At 40.1% G+C, this 11,850-nt stretch overlaps 1 protein-coding gene across 3 annotated transcripts in view; it reads left to right on the plus strand.

Moving 5' to 3' along the window:
* LOC137207645 (uncharacterized) overlaps nucleotides 1-11,010 on the plus strand; it is a 27,755-nt gene extending 16,745 nt beyond the window's left edge. For 2 of the 3 annotated variants that reach the window (XM_067707721.1, XM_067707723.1), the window contains exons 4-5: nucleotides 7,747-7,819; nucleotides 10,704-11,010. In XM_067707721.1, coding sequence (XP_067563822.1) covers nucleotides 7,747-7,819; nucleotides 10,704-10,745 — 115 coding nt within the window. In that variant the 3' untranslated portion in view covers nucleotides 10,746-11,010. The remainder of the gene's footprint in view (nucleotides 1-7,746; nucleotides 7,820-10,703) is intronic. The other variant, XM_067707722.1, reaches the window with a different exon arrangement.
* Nucleotides 11,011-11,850: the final 840 nt, after the last annotated feature.

Consider the following 11,850-nt stretch of genomic DNA (forward strand, 5'->3'; position numbering starts at 1 on the left):
AACACACTCATACTATGTCATAATATTGACATTCAGTCCAGGAATCCTCCACTGTAACAGCTCCTTTATTTTGCAGTGAAAATTGATTTGTATATTTTTTACCTCTGAGTCCTTGTGGGATTTTTTTTTTATTCAAATAGAAAGTCACAAAAATTATAATCATCCTCATCAGTTCAAAAAGAGACATGTACCGCAATGTTCGTTGCAGCACTATTTCCAATAGGCAGGACATGGAAGCAATCTAAGTGTCCATTGACAGATAAATGGATAAAGAATATGTGGTACATATATACAATGGAATATTACTCAGCCATGAAAAGAAACGAAATTGAGTTATTTGTAGTGAGGTGGATGGACCTAGAGTCTGTCATACAGAGTGAAGTAAGTGAGAAAGAGAGAAACAAGTACCGTATGCTAACACATATATATGGAATCTAAAAAAAAAAGGTTTTGGCAAACCTAGGGGCAGGACAGGAATAAAGATGCAGAAGTAGAGAATGGACTTGAGGGCACGGGGAGGGAGAAGGGTAAGCTGAGACGAAGTGAGAGAGTGGCCTTGACATATATACACTACCAAATGTAAAATAGATAGCTAGTGGGAAACAGCTGCATAGTACAGGGAGATCACCTCGGTGCTTTGTGACCACCTAGAGGTGTGGGAGGGAGACGCGAGAGGGAGGGGATATGGGGATATATGTATACGTATAGCTGATTCACTTTGTTATACAGAAACTAACACACCATTGTAAAGCAATTATACTCCAATAAAGATGTTAAAAAAAATAAAAAGAGCCTAGTGAGGTTGCCAGCCCTAGAGTTAACCTCTGCATTTGAATCCTGGCTCCAGCAGTTGTTGTCTGTGTGGCCTGGGGCTGTTCACTTTACCTCTCTGCCTCAGATTCCTCATTTGTTAAATAGAGGTAATGACAATAACAATACCTACCTCATAGAGTTGTGACAAAAAATAAGGTGATATCTGTAAAACGTTTAGAAAAGTGAAAATGATGGAGTGGGGCTTCCAAAAATTCTTTCTTCTATAAAAGCAATGACAAAATGGGCAAAAATTGTCAGAATCAATGGTTTTCAGAACTCTTGAAACTAAAGGCTTGCAGTAATCAAAGAAGTATTTATTTTACAAAGGGTTAAATCTTGGTAAGAACACTGACATTTGCGGCATTTTACCTTGCCCCTATTCCCATCTTCCCACCCCCAATTCCGTGGTAGACTTGAAATCCAGCAGCCTAGCAGCCACCAAAGGTGACAGAATAGGGGTGAACCTCTTTCAAAGCCTCATTCCCAGACTATTGTCATTAGTTGGCCTGTCTGGTGGTTCCCTGGAAGACCCCACTTGTAAGACTGTTTTTATTTGAACTGACTAGGAGCTTACCCAGCACAAAAAGCCTTTTCCCTGAGGGCATTTTTCAAAAATACTTAGAGGCAATTGTTTAACTTTGGGGATGCCTAGGCAGTGGATAATATTTGGGGAAAACAATCAGCTAACCAAAAGGCTTTAAAGGAAAAGCTGGAGAATGAGATGTCCATAGGGGCTGTGGAAAGCTCTGACATATTCCTGGGAATCTAGAAGGCCATGTGCAAGTGTAGGACTGTGTGTATGCCCAGAGCTGTGCAGATGCACAGGAAAGATCTGAGAAGATCCTGAGCTTTTACCTCTGGCTAACCTTAAGGATCTGCACGAGTACGAAGTGAAGGCTAAGACAGAGTTATCAGCTGCCTGGCTGAGTGTTGAGAGTGCGACCCATCTTGCACAGAGAGCACCTCAGCAAAGACTGGGAGACCTACTAGTTCTAGGAAGGTAAGGGAATCTCTGCCCAACCACTTGCTGACCAGTAAGGTAACTGAACAGAGATTTCAGTGCCACACACACAAAAAAGAATACAAACTTTACAGAATTAGTTCAGAATCATTACTAAAACAAATAACAACAACAAACAGCAATAACAACAAACCCTGGAGATAAGGGAGAATCTGATTTACAGCCACTACATTATATTATGTAAAATGTCCACTTTTCAACAACAAAAATAAATTATGAGACATGAAAAGAAGTAAGAAACTATAGTCCCTGCACAAGAGAAAAGCAATCAATAGAAACTGTTCCTGAGGAAGTCCAGACTTTAGACCCAGTAGAAAAAGACTTTAAATATTTTATTTTAAATACATTCAAAGAACTAAAGGAAACCATGTCTAAAGAAGTAAAGGAAAGTGAGAATGATGTCTCACCAAATAGAGAATTATAGTAGAGACAGAAATTACATAAAAAGAACCAAATGGAAATTTCAAAGTTGAAGAGTACAACTAAAATGAAAAATTCACTAGAGGGACTCAGCAAATTGCAGCAAGCTGATAAAGAATCAGTGAACTTGAACTTAGGTCAAAGGCTTGTGGGACGTCATCAAGCATAACACTGTTTACATAATGAGAGCCCAAGAAAGAAAAGAGAAAATCAGAACATTTGAAGAAATGATTTGATGAAAAACTTTAATCTACACATCCAAGCAGCCAAATGAACTCTAGACAAAGAGTTCATTTGTCTGCTTGGATCCATACCTAGACACACCATAATCAAACTGTTGAAAGTCAAAGACAAAGAAAGAATCCTGGAAACAGCAAGAGAGAAGTGACTCCTTGAATGCAAGTGATCCTCAGATTAATAGCTGATTTCTCACTGGAAACCATGAGGCCGGAAGGCAGTGAGATGACATAGTCAAAGCTCATAAAGAAAAAGACGGTCATTGAAAGAGTCTACATTCCACAAAACTATCTTTAAGAATGAAAGAGAGGGCTTCCCTGGTGGCGCAGTGGTCGAGAGTCCGCCTGCCAATGCGGGGGACGCAGGTTCGTGCCCCGGTCCGGGAAGATCCCACATGCCGCGGAGCGGCTGGGCCCATGAGCCATGGCCGCTGAGCCTGCACGTCCAGAGCTCCGCAACGGGAGAGGCCACAGCAGAGAGAGGCCCGTGTACTGCAAAAAAAAAAAAAAAAGGAGAGAAACTAAGACATTCTCAGATAAATAAAAACTGACATAATTTGTTGTTAGCAAACCTGCCCTTCAAGAAATATTTGTACACTGAAAACTATAAGACTTCATTGAAAGAAATTTAAAAAGACCTAAGTAAATGGAAGGACATCCTGTGTTCATATATAAGCCATAATATTAGCAATACTGATCAAATTGATCTACAGATTAATTGTAATCCCTATCAAAATTCCAGCTGATGATTTCGAAGATATTGATAAGCTGATCCTAAATTTCATATGGAAATGCCAGGGACCCAAAATAATCCTAAAAAGAAGGACAATATTGGATGACCCACACTTTCCTATTTCAAAATCTACTACAATGCTACAACAATCAAGACTGTGGTACTAGCATAGGATAGATGTATAGATCATTGGAATAGAAAGTCCAGAAATAAATCCATGCATTTATGGACAATTGATTTTTTTTTTTTTTTTTTTTGGCCACACTGTGCAGCCTAAGCATGGAGTCCTAACCACTGAACTGCCGGGGAATTACCATGGACAATTGATTTTTGACAAAGGTGCCAAGATAACTCAATGAGGGAAGGAATAGTCTTTTCAACAAATGGTTCTGGGACAATTGAATATCCACATGCAAAAGAATGAAGGTAGACCTCTATCTCAATATATATACATAAATTAACTAAAAATGAAAGACATATCTGAGAGCTAGCTTAGAATAAAACTTAGAAATAGTTGGATTAGGCAATGATTTCTTAGATATGACACCTAAAGCACAAGCAACCAAAGAAAAAAAATTAAAACTTCTGTAATTCGAAGAACAGTCAAGAAAGTGAAGAAAACTCACAAAATAGGCAAAATATTTGCAAATCATTTATCTAGTAAGGGTATAGTATCCAGAACATATACAAGACTCTGACAATTCAACAATAAACAATAAAAAAATAGCCCAATTTTAAAATGGGCGAAGGATTTAAACATTTTTCAGAAGAAGATATACAAATGGCCAATAAAAACATGAAAATATTCCTAATATCATTAATCATCAAGGCATTGCAAATCAACACCACAATTAAGTGCTAACTTAACATCCACTAGAATGGGTAAAATAAAAAAAGATGTACGATAACAACTATTGGCAAGAATGTGGAGAAACTGGAACTCTCCTATGTTGCTGGTGGAAATGTAAAGTGATGCCGCTCCTTTGGAAAATGATTTGGCAGTTTTTCAAAAAGTTAAAGTTAGAGTTACCATATAACACATGAATTCCTATCCTGGGTATGTTCTCAAAAGAACCAAACATATATTCGATTGAAAACTTGTACATGAATGTCCATAGCAACTGATAAATGGCTAAATAAATGTGTGATGTCTATACAATAGAATATTATTCAATCATCGCAGAATGAAGTGCTGATACATGCTGCAACATGGATGAACCTTGAAAACATTGAGCTAAGTGAAAGAAGCCAGTTTGAAAAAGCCACATACTGTGTGATTCTACTTATAAGAAATACCCAAAATAGTCAAAGCCTTAGAAACAGAAAGCAGGTTAGTGATTGCCAGGGGCTGAGAAGAGAGGGACTGGGGAATGACTGCTAATGAGTATGGAGTGTCTTTCTTTTTCCTTTTTTGAAATAGACTGTATTTTTAGAGCAGTTTTAGGTTCACAGCAAAATTGAACAGAAGGTACAGAGATTTCCCATATACCACATGCCCCCACATACACACAGCCTCGCTCACCATCAAAATCCCACACTAGACTGGTACACGTGTTACAATTAAAGAACCTACACTGACACATCATCATCACCCAAAGGCCATAGCTTACGTCAGGGTTCACCCTTGGTGGAGGGTTTCTTTTTAGGGTGATTTTCTGTAATTAGATAGTGGCAATAGTTGTATAAACCACAGAACTGTACACTTTAAAAAGGGTGAATTTTATGATATGTGAATTATCTGTTAATTAAAAAGTTTTAGAACAGTGCCAGACACAAGGTAAGCTCATTAAATATTAGCTGTAATTATTTTTAAAAAATGTACTAGGCTTAGTTGGATGGGGGAATAAATTAACTATAATTTGTCCTATATTGACTTCTACTTATTAGAGAAGAAAAAGCAGGGGGAAAGAAGCAGAATAAAAATGACTCTCAAGTGTGTGCAGCCCTTTTACAAAGTATTCCCAAATCTTTTTCCAAAGAGGCTGTCCCACCCACCACAGGGCAGTCATGACCCTTGGCCATTACTGTGATTATTTATTCATCATCTCTTTATTTTTGTCTCTTTCCCTCTCTAGGTGAGCAGATACTTTGTCTAGTTCATCTGGTACTTACTGTCACACTCAGTACCTGTTTGTTTTGTGAATGGATGAATGAATGAATGAATGAATGAAAGAATACCCCCAGGATCTCACTTGAAATGGAAACCAACACTGTAAAGTTAGTCTAGGTTTATTAGCTCCACAGAGTTAGGAAACTGAGGCTCCGTGAGGGCAGGTGATGAGTCTAAAGCACTTCTGCTCTGCCGAGGTATAGGGACATGAAAAGTTCCTCTCCCTCCGCCCTCAGTGGTACTTCCTCTGGCCAAGGACATTTCTCTTCCCAAACTGACAGAGTGTAAGACTCCTTTTGCCTAGTTCTCAGCCTCTCCAGTGATCCCCAAGGAGTTAGTCCTGACAGTGTGTCCCCTCAGGTGTTTGTGATCCTCCTGTTTCAGAGATGACTGGGTCACACCTCTCCATTCCGGACCTGAAATTGCATTTTCTCACCTCTAAAATAGGTATAATACATGTTCATTGCAATGATATCAATTCTCCCTGATTTGATCTACAAATTCGATGTAATCTCAATAAAAATTCCAGGAAAATTTTCTTTCTTTCTTCCTTCCATTCTCTCTCTCTCTCCCCTCCCCTTTCATTTGTGAAAAAAGTCAAGCTGATTCTAAAATTTACATGAAAATCCAAAACAGCTGAGTTACCACTAAAATCTTGAAGAAAGTTAGGAAAATTTACCCTAGCAAATATCAGGATGTATTATTAAACCAGTAATTAAGATGATGTAGTATTAGCAAAAGACACAAATGGAATGGACAGAGAGGCTGGAATCAGACCCAAATGTTTGTGATACTTGATTTAGGACAGAATTGACAATGTAGTACAGTGAGGACAGGATACAGTTTTCCATAAATGGTGGTAGGACAATTGGATATCCAGTTGGGGGGAAAAAAATGAACCTTAATTCCCTACCTCACACACACAAAGAAAAAAATCCAAGTGGTTTGTGAAATTAAATTTGAAATTTAAATGTGAGAATTAAATGTGAAAATTAAAACTAAATACTAAAACAATAGGTAAATATCTTCATGGCCTTGGGTTAAGCAAAGATTCCTTAAACAGTTCAGCAAAACATTAACCATAAAGGAAAAGATTGATAAATTGAATTTACTAAAATTAGTAATGTCTGTTCATCCAAAGACACTACTCAGATAGTTAAAAGGTAAGCCACAGAGGAAGAGAAAATATCTGCTGTATGAAAAACCAATAAAGGACTTGTTAACCAGAACATATAAAGAGCACCTCCACTCATTAAGAAAAATACAAATCAACTTAAAAAAAAGGAAAACACACACAGACAAGCATTTCACAAGAGAATATTCAAATGGTGAATAAGGCACATGCTCAAGCTCACTGGTTACCAGGGAAATGAAATTTTCAGCCTAAATGAGATACCTCTACACACTCATCAGAATGGCTAAAAAGAAGAAGTTTGACACTACCAAATGTAGACAAGGATGTGGAGCAAACTCAAACTTTTTCATATCTTGGTTTAAAATCGGTACAGCCACTTTCGAAAACTGATGGTGTCTAGTAAGCCAAATATATGCACACCCTATGGCCAGCAGTTTCACTCTCAGGTTTATACCCAATAGAAATTAGTCCAAATGAGCACCGGAAGATATACAAAAAGGGTTTGTAGAATTATCTGTAATAGCCCCAAACTGGGAACAATTCGAATGTCCATTGCCAGGGGAATGAATAAATAAATTATGGTATATTTATACAGTAGAAAACTAAAGAGCTATAGAAATGAATAGTTTTTACTTCATGTGACAAGATGGATGAATCTCACGATCATAATTTTGAGTGAAAGAAGACAGACACAATAGACACATACTTCACTATTCCATGTACAAGTTCAAAACCAGGCAAAACCAGTCCATGTTGTCAGAAGTTATGAAGGGGGATACTCTTTGGAGCAGAGCAGGGGGAATGACTGAGACGGAGCATGAGGATGACAGTTAAACGGTATGTTCACTTTGTATGTGTCATACAAAGTATGTAAGTATGTAAGTATATAAGTTATACTTGAGTAAAATTGCTTATGTTCAGAAATGATTATAATGATAGTACCTGATATTATGGGGAATAAATGGTAATAATAAATTGGCTAAGGCTATTGAGCTCTATTTAAGTCAGGTGCTGAGTAAATGCCTCACGGAAGTATAATGAGGCTTAAAATATTTCCATGTACTTTTCTCCTTTCCCTTTCCTTGCACCTCACCTTCCCAGAGGCAGCCAGAGGCATCCATTTGCCTTCAGGGGGTCAGGATTGTTACAGCAGAAGCTCAAGGGAAAAAGTTGATATTCAGCTTTGGACTCTCAAAATAGGATTTCTGAGTCCCTCTCAAGGAAATAGTCTGGAAAGCCTGAATTATTCAGAGAGAAACAAGTTTTCTCAATTCCTAGGGTTTCATCAATACGTGAAAAGCCTGACCTTGACCTGATGGGCAGGAAGATGGACCTTGACCATAAACCACAGGTAGGAAAATATCTAAGTTGTTTAGGGATGTCCCTTCTGCCTAGGAAGGAAGACCAGGGACTAGAGAGAGAAGTCAGGGAAAAAGAAGTAGAGAGAGGAGGAAGCAAGATTCCTGGGAGCTCCTTTGATTCACACACACACACACACACAGTGCAACGCAAGGTGGGCTGCTATCAAACATCCAGAGTGGCAAAGAGATCAGAGAAAGCAAAGACTCCATCATTTGTGCGCATCTGCTTGCCATGGTAATGTCTAACCACACACAGACATGCTCTTGTGTCAGCCTCATATCTAGCTGGTGAGGTATACACTATTATCGCCCCATTGATCACATGTGGACACTGAGATAGAGAGAGTGATGTGCTTGCTTGAGGCCATAGCTGGACTGCAGAATTTTGTTCTTTTCTCTGATGCTACACTATTCCTGAAGCACGGAATGTAGCACCTAGTATGTCAAAAGGTATTACTGTTACTATCTTCCCAGTCCTTCTTCCCAAATAAATTGTAGAGGATGCTACAATTAGAAATCAGAGGATTTGAGTTCTAGAAAAACCTAATTTAGCCACCAGTTAATTATAAGCCCTTGAGTAAAGGGACAACTGTTTTGCTGATCATCCAGCACTTCCTCCCCAGTCTCCTGTCTGCTGCTTGCAGGGGACCTTCGGATATGAAGGGTTGGGAGGTGTCAACACCATCCTGCCTTATAGAAAAGGAAACTGAGGCACTCAAGTTGCTTGCCACAGGCTACTTAGCCGGTCAGTAAGAAGGTTTGTGATATAGTCGCCACTCCTCCCTGAGGCTCAATGTCTCCATCTGTAAAGAAACGACAGAAAGTCACTTAGATTGGACAATTTTGAAATTCTTACACCTGGCTTGAAGTTTCTGGAATGCAAGAGAAAAAGAGAAAGAGAAAGGGGAAAAGAAAGGGAGAGGAATAAAGGAAGAGGAGATACAGAGTGTTAAAGGCATGGCTTAGATTTCAGCTTGTATTTTTTTAGGTCATAAGGAGAAAAGATTCAAACTAGATGCTGTCCTGGTGACTTCCAGTAGCCGAGAGTGAAGCTGTGCTGTGATGACACCACATTAGCTTGAAGCAGTATGTCTATCAACAGCCCCAGTCTGAGTAAAGCAGTTGGCATTTGCAGGGACCATGTCCCCACACTGGAGTTCAGTGTGTGGAAGAGCCTCAGACCCCAACTGGGTGTCTAAACTCTTCCAGGAAGGGCCCGCTCTTCCTAGGTTGTCCAGCCCCCGTCTCCCACTCACACCTCTGGGGAGAGCCTCACTCATAGGGCAAGGCTGGGACCCCAGCCGCTCACTTGGCAGCACATTTGAGGCAGGCTGGGGACACAGGGGCAGCGCAGGAGAGCCAGGCTCTGCGGGGGCCGATGGAGCATGGCCCAACAGCTCACGGGATCACAGGCCCCATTGTTCTCACTTTTTAATTAAAATGGCGTCTTTCCCCCTTGTTACAAAAGCCATGTCTGTTTATTTTAGCAAAATTAGACAGGCCAGACCAGGAAAAAGAAAAACTTAAAAACGACCCATGACCCAGAGAGAGCCATTGTTAATGCCCTGGTGTATTCAGGGGTCACAAAATAAATGCACAGGGGGGCCAGGCAGTTAATGTAAATGTGAATTGGATGGTATTAAAATTAATAAATATGTGTGAATCAAGTGGTATTAAAATTAGTATAAATGTGTGAGGGTGAATTGATTTATATGAAAATTAATATAAATATGTGAATTGTGATATTAAAAATGTCAGGATGTTTGAATTTTGGAGTAATTGAGAGTCTGTGGCTAGTATGAGGACATTCAAAAGTCAAAGAGATTTTAAATACTGACTGAGGCACCAGAGGTCACCAGTTTGAAACTCCTGCTGTGTATCTTTCTAGATCTCTCTCACTCTCTCTCAAATATATATATATGTATAAATATGTAGATAGGAGCGGAGAATCAAGATAGCAGAGTCTTCGGACGTGGAACTCATCTCCTCTCATGAATAAACATGTAGATATATGAAGATATACAATATATACACATACACACATATATACAGAAAAACACACATACGTCCACATACATCCAGTGGAATTTCATGTGGATGCTCAAGATAATATTCAGACAAAAGTGGAAATGATTGGGTTGAAGGATGATTGGGGACTAGTACTTCCACCCTTCTCCCCACCTTCTCACCCTAACAGAAGCCCCTAAATAACTCTGGGCAACATAGGAATCTGGTTTGAAAACCAGTCATCTATTCCAGTGGTTCCTAGTCTTCAGCATTTCATGAACTAGTAAATTTCACCTTCAAAAAATTAGGGGAGACTGATCTCACGTTGCCAACTTTCTTTCCATCAAGTGTGGCAGGCATGGCTAGCTGCGCTCTCGATAGCCATTTCCTACCACCCTACCCCTTTCTTTCTTGGTTTTGTTTAAGGCGGCTGTGTACCCTGTCCTGGCAATTAATCATCAGTAGTAAACCCAACATGGAAATTCCATTTTCTTTTGCCAGATTCTTGATTTCCTAGACTCCCTTGCAGCTGAGGGTAGCCTTGTGACCTAATTTAGCCAATGAAACATAAGAGGAAGTCTGCTGGAGACTTCTAGGAAAGCTTTTACTTTCCTGTAAAAGGGAAAACATCATGACACCATCTCATCCCCACTCTTCCTACCTTGAATATACCTTGCCAAGAGCAGTGGCAGCCTTCTTGGGACCATGAGGGAAAGGGTAAGAGAATCACAGAGACCCCTACTTGCCCAGCGTTGGTAAGCACTGAAACTTCCCCAGTGGTTGCTACTTCCAGACTGCTCTTACTGTGAAAAAAATATGCCCCTACATGTTTATGCCTCTGTTAATTGGATTTTTTATCATGTGCAGCCTAGAAAGAAGAAAAAAGTTAACAACTCTTCTCATCATTAAGCCAAAGAAGTAGAATGGAGATAATGTTACACACACAGAAAAAGTTTTATGAACATTTTGTTGTCTCTGTTTTTCTGATTTTTGCCATAGACTAGTAACAACTTTTTCACAGAGCAGCCTTGGCCCACGGACAAATGTCTGGTAATCGTTGATCTTTACCACAGCAGCAAGTCGCAGGACTAAAGAAGCGTCCACCATCAGATTTCTAGTCATTAGACCAGCCTCCTGTTTTTGGATATTCAGTTCGTCTCCAGTTATTTCCTATATAAAGAGTGTGGCAATGAACATCCTTGAAGCTCAATCTTTTCTCTCACCTTTGCTGATTTTCTTAGGATAAATTCCTAGACGTAGAACTTCTAGGTTGAAGAATATGCATGTTTGAGGCTTTAGCTCATTTTGCCCAGCTGTCTTCCAGAAAGAAAACACCAAGTTTCGTGGTTATCTCCCCACAGATGTTTCACAAAACTTGAATTGCTAACACAAGTCACCCCAGGATCCTTCCTGAACTGCTCTTTTGGTCAAGGGGTTTGAGTTGGCAACCTTCTGCCCCCTACAACCTGTGCCACCTCCATCCCTCCCAAGATCAAAGTCACTTGCATATTTACAAGTGGTCACTGCCCATCTTACATCCTCCCATGCCCTCCCTCAGTCCCCCCGAGCTAGAGAAATAAAGTCAGGGCTCTGGTCAGCTTCAGACATGAGGCTGTACCATCAGGGCCTGCTGACACCCCCAGCTTCAGTGCTTACCTTTCTCTGGCACATCCAGCATACGAAACTATTTACTGTTCTACAACCACATTGTGAGCTGTTGTACTTCTGTGCTTTTGTATATGATGTCCCATCATTGGGAAGGCCTTTTCTCTCCTTCTAGCTAACTTGTGCTCATCTTTAAAAATTCAGCTCAAACATCACTGCTCCTAGGAAGCCTCCTTGACCTCCTCCAGCTGGACAAAGGCCTGTGCCTGGGCCCCCACCCCCCTCTATAATGCTTTCTCCTATAAGGTCCTGGTCACACTCTGTAGCAACAGCTGGTCCCCCTGTCTTATTCTCCCACCAGATGGTTAGGTCCTCAGAGGAAGGGAGAGCCAGAGAGAGAGAACTCCCT

This window comes from Pseudorca crassidens, chromosome 15 (assembly GCF_039906515.1).
Source record: "Pseudorca crassidens isolate mPseCra1 chromosome 15, mPseCra1.hap1, whole genome shotgun sequence".
Lineage (NCBI taxonomy): Eukaryota > Metazoa > Chordata > Mammalia > Artiodactyla > Delphinidae > Pseudorca > Pseudorca crassidens.